The sequence below is a fragment of the Anomalospiza imberbis genome, chromosome 14, assembly GCF_031753505.1.
Source record: "Anomalospiza imberbis isolate Cuckoo-Finch-1a 21T00152 chromosome 14, ASM3175350v1, whole genome shotgun sequence".
Classification (NCBI taxonomy): Eukaryota; Metazoa; Chordata; class Aves; order Passeriformes; family Viduidae; genus Anomalospiza; species Anomalospiza imberbis.
Genome location: NC_089694.1, coordinates 19,397,653 through 19,405,759, shown reverse-complemented (window position 1 = coordinate 19,405,759; position 8,107 = coordinate 19,397,653). Strand labels below are relative to the sequence as shown.

The following is an 8,107-nucleotide window of genomic DNA, read 5'->3' as shown; positions in this document are numbered from 1 at the left end:
GCCAATCGCGCGGCGCGGCCAATCGCGCGGCGCGGCCAATCGCGCGGCGCGGCCAATCGCGCGGCGCGGCCAATCGCGCGGCGCGGCCAATCGCGCGGCGCGGCCAATCGCGCGGCGCGGCCAATCGCGCGGCGCGGCCAATCGCGCGGCGCGGCCAATCGCGCGGCGCGGCCAATCGCGCGGCGCTCGCTGTGTCCGGTGCGCGGCCGTTCTGGAAGGATCCCGGCGGCGCGGCCCGGGCGGGCGCGATGTCGGGGCTGCTGCACACCACGCTCAGCGGGCTCAACAGCGACTCGTACTGCGAGATCAGCCAGTACCGGGACCAGCACTTCCGGGTGCGCCCGGCGCGGCGGGTGGCGGGGCCCGGCCCGGCCCGGCCCGGCCGGGGCGGGGCGGGCTGAGGCCGGGGCAAGGCCGTGCGAGAAACCGGGCAGCGGGAGGGCACGGGGCGGTAGGAGCGGGACGGCGAGCGCGCTGAGCCCGCGGCATGCGCCTCTGTGCCCGCAGGGTAGCAGACAGCTGCAGGAGAAATCGCTGAAGATTTCCTCCACGCTGTATGTCGGCAATCTGTCCTTCTACACCACCGAGGAGCAGATCCAGGAGCTCTTCTCCAAGTGCGGAGATGTCAAGAGGATTGTTATGGGTCTGGACAAGATCAAGAAAACCCCCTGTGGCTTCTGCTTTGTAGAGTATCCTTTCTGGTTCCCTTTGGTCAGTACGGATGTGGTTGGCACCTGTAGTTCCTCTGCACTGCAAGTGTATCTACTGCTGCTGGAAAGGCGATAGCCAAGTGCTTCCTACCAGGCACATCCCGTCCATCCTTGCACCTTCCTCACTGCACCCTGACACTGATTGTATAGTGGTGACAAGTGCCACCAGAGCTGTAGTTTCTGGAGGTGGCAGAGAGCCCCTTTAATTCATTAATTTCCTTAATGGTTTTAGGGCCACAATGTGCGCTGTTACAGTCATCAGTCTGACATCTTCCATGTCCAGAGCACATGTTTACTTTCTCATCTCAACTGCACACCTGAAGGAACTAGCTGGATAAGGCATGGGGGCGTTTTCAAGCAGAGGGTACATGCTTACACAGGTTGTGCCAGGAGCTGTCTGAGCAGAGCTCTCCTGTGAAGCTTGCTCCTTTTGTTCTATTTCAGTCAAGTTTTACATAGTACAAAAAGGCATATTACTGATTTCTTGCCCTTAGCAAGCTTTAATGTCTTGTTCCATTGTCTTGTCTGTGCAGGTACTAACATTAAAGTACAGAATGCTTTCTGAGCCTTAGCTGGTTTTAGCTTGGATTTACATGAGTGCCGTTTTTGATCCCATAGAGAAGAGCGGGAAGAGTAGAAAAGGCTGGAAGGCAGTGGGAGGGAGTTCTGCTTCTCAAATACAGTACTTCCCTGTTTTTTTTTTTTCTCTGTACCCAACAAAAAGCACACTTGTCCTTACAGAGTGCCTCAGGTACTACACGAGAGCAGATGCTGAGCACGCCATGAGGTTTATCAACGGCACACGGCTGGATGACCGCATCATCCGCACGGACTGGGATGCAGGGTTTAAGGAGGGGCGACAGTATGGGAGAGGAAAGACTGGAGGACAGGTAAAGACAATGCCAGTTCATCCCCGAATTTGATCCTCTAAGACTCTGTGTACTTACTTGCTGGTTTTGTCTCAGGGAGAACAATGTGCAGACTGTAAAGACCTGATAATGAAGTTTACTCACTCCCAGGTTGTTTTGGTAATTGACAGCTGGTGTTAAAGGCTGGAAATAGAACTTAAGGCCACTTCTGTCTAGGACTCCAAACTTCCTGCAATGCAAGCAGAATGTTCCCTAATCCAAGCTAGTACCCTTGAAGTGATCCAGAATTTGAGTAGAGGAAAGCAGTGTGGCTGCCAGGCCAATCTCATAACACAGCAGTTTCCCCAAGGGCAAAGATGAGGTTTAGATGAGATAAAGTGTTCTGAAGGCAAAGCCTGGCAGTTCAAAGGGTGTACTGAAAAGCTGAACAAAAATATTTTGGGGTCTTCTTTGCTTCTTACCTGAAAAAATCTCAACAATCAGATATATCCCTTTTGGTCATTTTCACCACCAGTACCACATTTCTGGTGGATTGGTTGAAGAGATCTCAGACAAGTTGAAGTGCTTCTGATCTGAACTTCAGTTCCTCACCAACTGAACAAGGAGGGGATGATGATTCTGAAGTCTAGTAGGGGACAGGCAGTGCTGGCTGTTAATACATGTGTTGTTGCTGTGCCCCAGGTGCGAGATGAATACCGGACAGACTACGATGTGGGAAGAGGTGGCTTTGGCAAGATCATTCAGATGCAGAAGGCAAATCACCAGCCTGCAATCTATTAATTGCCTCGTGGTTCCTAGCTCGTAGAGGGCTCTGTCCTTCCAGAGCAAGCCCTGTTCTCACATTTGGGATCAGGGTATGGAGTGAGATCCAAGTTCCAGCAAAAGGTGACTCTCCTTAGACTGTGGATATACATGTGTTCATTCTCCCCTCTTTCTGAGCTAGAGAGGATGTTCTGTGCTGATACAGGGCAGCAAGGGAAAAAAATGGACAGCTCTGTAGGATTTTGGGCAAGAAGAAATGCAGCATGTCACACATACCTTATGCTATGACATACTCTTCATATTGCACTTAAGCAGGTGGCTTCCTCCAAGCTGCAGCTGTGGTTGCTTTCAAATGGAACTTTTTATAAAAGCACCTAGTGAGGATGCACAAGAGATTCAGGTTTCTAATTTACAACCTCACCTGCTTAATAAACAGTATCACTGTTTGAATGAGACAGAAGTGGACAAGGTCCTATCCACTTGGAGGTGCTTGTCTGCACACCTAGCCCTTGGGTTGGTCAGGGCCTGCAGAGCATTTCTCTTTGTGATGCCCCCAGTGCTGCCTGGCTTTTCAGATCCTCACTGTTCGGTGTGATTTTTTTTTTAAGTTTCTGTTAATTTTTTAAAATAAACAGTTGTATTGGGTCTGACTGAGATTAAGGTAATTTTACCCCTAGCAGCCCTCGTAGAGCTGTGTTTTGTATTGGTAGCTAGGAGGGTGTTGATAAAACACCAGTGTTTTGGCTGTTGTTGAACAATGTTCCCACAGCGTCAAGGCTGTCTCTAACATTCCCACCTCACCAGCGGGCTGGGGTGGGGGCAAGATCTTGGGATATTCCAGACCATATGGCATCCGCTCAGCGGTAATAGCTAAGAGAAGGGAGATGGGGGGCATTCCTTATTAAAACATCTGTCTTCTGGAGCAGCTGCTCTGTGTACTGAAGCTGTGCTTCCCGGGAAGTGACCGGACATCTCCTGCTGGTTGAAAGTACAGAATAAATATTTAGTTTTTCTTTGCTCCCACACACAGCCTTGCTTTTACTTTATTCAACTGGCTTTATCTTGGCCCACAAATTCCATTCCCATCTTCCTTTCTCCCTGCCCTCCTCCCACTGAGGAGGGGAGTGAGAGAGCAGCTTGGTGGGTACCTGGTGTCCAGGCAGGGTCAGCCCACCACAGTTTGGTGCCCAGGTTGGTGGGGCCTGAGGCAATGGCTGTTCTGTGCTAAGTGTTCTTTAGCCATAGTAGTTACTAAGTAGGCAGCTCCTGTTGGGTCACGGTGTTTTTGGCTGCATTTCTTATCTCTTTACTTTGCTGGGCTTTGGGAACGTGTTAGTACAAACCACGTCTCTGTGTTTTGTCCTGGCACTGATGGCTTCGCTCTGCTGGGGGAGCTGCCTTGTGGAGAAGATCCCATTTCCCACTCCCACCTGGTGTGGGTGGCTTTATTGTTCCTGCTTAGCCTTCCGTGAGATGTTTAATACTACTGATTAGCACGGTTGACATATCATGGGGTCTGCATAATCTGATGTCATCCTAATGTAAGAGAAAACAATTTTTTGGGTGAGTCAATACTGAAATGTGCCCTGAGGCAGCTGGTCCGTGGGTGGCAGAATTCGGGCAAGTACCTGGGCTAGTTATCACCTCCCATAGCCTGGGACTACACCTGAACAGGCAAGTAACCCTGGCAAACTGACATGCCAGCTGACAGAAGGTGCTTACCCCAGTGAAATCTAGCAGCTTCTGGCACTGTACTGGGGCTTGGCATGTGCCTGCAAAGCCACAGTTCAGGGCTGTCAGAGGCCTGTGTTTAACTCAGGGGCCCCAGCCACCTCTGAGAGTAACTTGATTGAGACTGGGGACTAACTCCATCTGAGGTGATAGTAGAGATAGGGGCACAAACAAGAACAACTACAGTTTGCCCCAGTTGTGGAAAAAACCCAGTGGACAATGGTTCTGTATCACCACTTATTAGGGGAGGAGGGAGAAGGGTTCCATCAAGAAGCTGGTCCTCAAGAAAAGAAAATGCAGGAAGGAGTGAGGGAATTCAGACAAGAAGCAGAAACCACCCAGTCTAACCTCACCAGAACTTTTGAGACGTGCAAAGATTACAGCCACCAGGTATGTGGAATCCTTACTGGCTGCTGTGATGCTGGCATAACAGGGCCTAAAGTCAGCTGGAAGAAAGGGAAGCCCAACAGCAATTCAGCTCTTAGGAACAAAATAAGGGATGTCACCATGGGCCTATGGATGTAATCAAGATACCAACTATGTCTCCACCAGCTAACAAGGAGACCCTAGCTTTCCTAGGCTTTGGGGAAAGTGCATGATCCAGGTTAATGTTAGCTTGTGAACCCTCTCCATGGAGTAACCCAGACGAATCACAGAGTGGGTTGGGTTGGAAGGGACCTTAAAGACCAGCTAGTTCCAAGCACCTTGCCATGGGTAGGGACACCCCTGAGGAGGCAGGTGACACAAGTGGCTTGGTGGGCTCCTGGTATCCAGCCATGGTTAACCCGCTCCAACAGCGAGTCCCACAGCAGTTGGAGTTTGTGTGTCAGAACCATTTTCTCTATGACACAAAGTGGGGAGGCAGGGGGACACATCTGTTGGTGTCTTAAAGCTGCTGTCACTTGTAAACATGGAGATGGACACTAGGAGGGTGCACGAGTCTCACCATGGTTCTCTGCACTTCTGTCTTGCTGGCTTTTCCTCTCCTGCTGTGCAATAACTCATGGCTGGTGGCAAAAACAAGTTGCTTATGCTCTGAATCAGACCACTCCTCATGTTTCATATCAGCAGTTCTAGAAAATTCAGGAGAATTTTCTCTGTCCTGTCAACTGTGCCACAATTGGAGTAGCCTGTAAAACATAACAAGTGCTCAGTGGTCACTTCAGAGAGGAAGGGGCCAAGAATTCCCTTCCCTGTGTTTCTTTTAATTTTAAGATGAGCATGGCCAGTTGTCTCTAGCCTGTTCTTATGTCCAAACAAGAGATGAGATGTAAACCCTTTTTGATCTGTCCCCAAGAACCTCTCAGCTAGGGCAAGTAATTCCATTGAACAAATTAAATTCTGTCTGTAAATTTGGTTTATATTATGTAAACAATAGCAGCTGCTCCCTGCCCAGTAATGTGTCATGATTTTTCATGCATTATCTTGTCCAGGATGATAGAAACTGTTGCACACCTATGTGCAGACCAGGCAGTTAAATTAGTTTAACACTCACATTACCCCAAAGTCTTGATAACTGAGCTGGTAGGGGTGTTACATTTAGTTTGTCAAAATGTCTCCTACCTGTTTGTTTTGCAAGTCAGGTTGCTGTGCCTGTACAACTGCAACAGGTCTTGAAGGAACTGCATGTTTATTCTTCAGCGGGTTTAAAAAATGTCAGCATTGGCCAGCATGTGATGCAGGCTGCCCCTGAGATGCAGTGAAATGGAACAGGACATTGACTTAAAAATGGAAAAATAAGAGCAGTCATCTGTCCAGCCTTGCAAAGCACCAACAGTGTGAGGTCCTGTGTAGAGAATATCAATTAGAATAATTGCTTAGGTAAACACAGCAGGTAAATGGGAAAGCTTAAGGAGGACAGGAAAATGTAACAGCCTTAAAACTATGATTAGCAAAGAAATCTCTTGTGTATGAGGTTGGGAAGCCAGCACACCTGTGCAGCTTTTGGTGATCCTGATGGTAGTTCATCAGGAAGTGACCATGCTGATGGAAAACCTCCCATGTGCACCATGAATGTGCCACTTGCACTGCCTGTGCTGCCTCTGCCATCTCCTCTGCACCACTCACTCAGAGGCTCACTTCCAGCACAGTGAGGTGTGGGTGCCATTGGGGTACAACGGTCTCACAAGAGAGAAGCTCCAGGGTGACATCTTGCTGGGTGCAGCCATCATCACAGCATGTTGGCAGCTCCAGGACAGACTGTGAGAGGAGCCACCCTTTGGCTAGTTGCAGTGTGGACTGGGGGACGAGCAGGAACCAGGGCACCAGCTGCAGCACTGGGAAGAAGGGAGAGTAAGGGAAGAGCAACCATGTGGCAGCAGCTCCTCATGCCAGACCTGCAAAGGCAAAGCCAGGCGAGCATTAAGCCTGTGTGTTTAGAGAGCTGGCCACCTGCCACAGCTCAAGGCAAGAGGATTATTGGATGCACACAGGCTCCTCACAGCTACTGGGTCATGTGAGCTTAAGCTCACCACGGAGAACAGAAGGGTTGGGGCCTGCCTGGAGCCAGGTGAGTAAGGAGTGATAAGAATCTCACGCATCACCAGCTTTGATTTCTTGGAGCCCTTCTGGACTGTGAGGGCTTACAGCACAACCCAGTGCTGCTGCAGAAATATCAGGAGCTGATACCAGTTTGCTCTGTTACACCAAGGACCCCATCTGCCTGGAGTCAATTCCCTAGATTCCAGGACTCAGGCCCTGCTGATGGATTCATCCCACTCAGCAGCCACTGCAGCTCTGCTCCACCGGTAGGGAAGGGGATCTGACAGTGCTCAGATTTACAGGAAACAAGATGGCACATTAACTCCTCACACTGAAGCATTTGATGTCACAGAGCAGACTTGCCAGCCTATTTTAATTCCCAAGCAGATCAAAATTTAATCTGCTGCTACATCTCCGTCTGCCAGGGCCTATTCTGGCCAGGGAGCAGTGCAGGGGAAGACTCTGCAGCTGCAGCTCTCCCTCCAGAGGCTCAGCAGCACAGCCCCCCATCTCCATCCTGCCCCCAGCCTGCATGGCCACACTCATGGCCTCTTGGCAGCCCACCTGGAGGTGGCAAGCATCTGGTGTCCAGAGAGCTGCTTTGAAGGGTCCACCAGGAAAGCCCCATGTCCCCCAAAACCAGCTGGATATGAAGTTATGAATGCCATGGGATGTGGTGGAGCCAGATGGGGAGGGAGGCTGGCAGTCACCCACTCTCTGCACCCCCAACACCCCAACCCACCAGCACGGCATCCCGGGCATGACCCCAGAGCACACTATCCCCAGCCAGTGGCCACAGAAAGGCCTCCCCAGCCACCTGCCTGCTCAGCATGGCTGGGGCTGGACACAGTGGGACTCAACAGCCCTCCAGCTTCCCTTTCAATCCAAGGGCAACAAGGAAATCACAAATCAAGCCTGGGGAGGAAATGACCCAACTGTCAGGGCAAACCACGTGCAGCTGTGTGGGGGCTGGTTGCTTCCTTCCCCATAAGGGTGGGTTATCACAGGCCTCTCAACAGCAGAGCCAGGCTCTGCTTTTTGCTGATTTTCTCAAACCACAAAATGGCCCCTTCCAGACTGGTACAGGAGGGAAAGCCACCCTACGGCCCCCAGCCCCTGACAGGCTTCACCAGGAACACGCTTCTCTCCCAGGCTCTGCAGGATGGAGCCTGGGCTGCTATTGGAACAGGCTGCTGGGGCACCAGCTACAGCACTGGGAACAGGTGGTTTGTGCAGAGCGCACTCACTGAGGCTCTGGCTGGGTGCTGTTCACCAGCTGGTGTGATGAGATGTGCAGTAACCCCAGCACGGCCTGGGAGAGGCAGAGGTGCTGCTCAGCAGAGGCTGTGGTGCCATCCCTGGCAGCCCTGCTAGGCTGCATGGAGAGGGAGGCAGGGACCCCCCCAGAGTGTGCAGAGCTGGGGCAGCCTCCACAGGCAAGGACAGGATGCCTGGCCCAGGCCTGGGGGTGAATGGGGCCGCTGTACCCATGGCTCACTGGCACTGACTCCCCAGCCCACCACACCATGGACTGGTGGCTGCCAGACAGCTGCT

General features: G+C 51.6%; 1 protein-coding gene across 1 annotated transcript; it reads left to right on the top strand.

The window, feature by feature from the left end:
• Positions 1-182: 182 nt before the first annotated feature.
• On the top strand, positions 183-3,366 carry LOC137482761 (nuclear cap-binding protein subunit 2). The gene is made up of 4 exons (XM_068205342.1): positions 183-335; positions 508-689; positions 1,462-1,600; positions 2,261-3,366. Exons 1-4 carry the CDS (start codon positions 249-251, stop codon positions 2,357-2,359), a joined length of 507 nt encoding a protein of 168 aa, XP_068061443.1. The 5' UTR covers positions 183-248; the 3' UTR covers positions 2,360-3,366.
• The last annotated feature ends 4,741 nt before the right edge of the window (positions 3,367-8,107 follow it).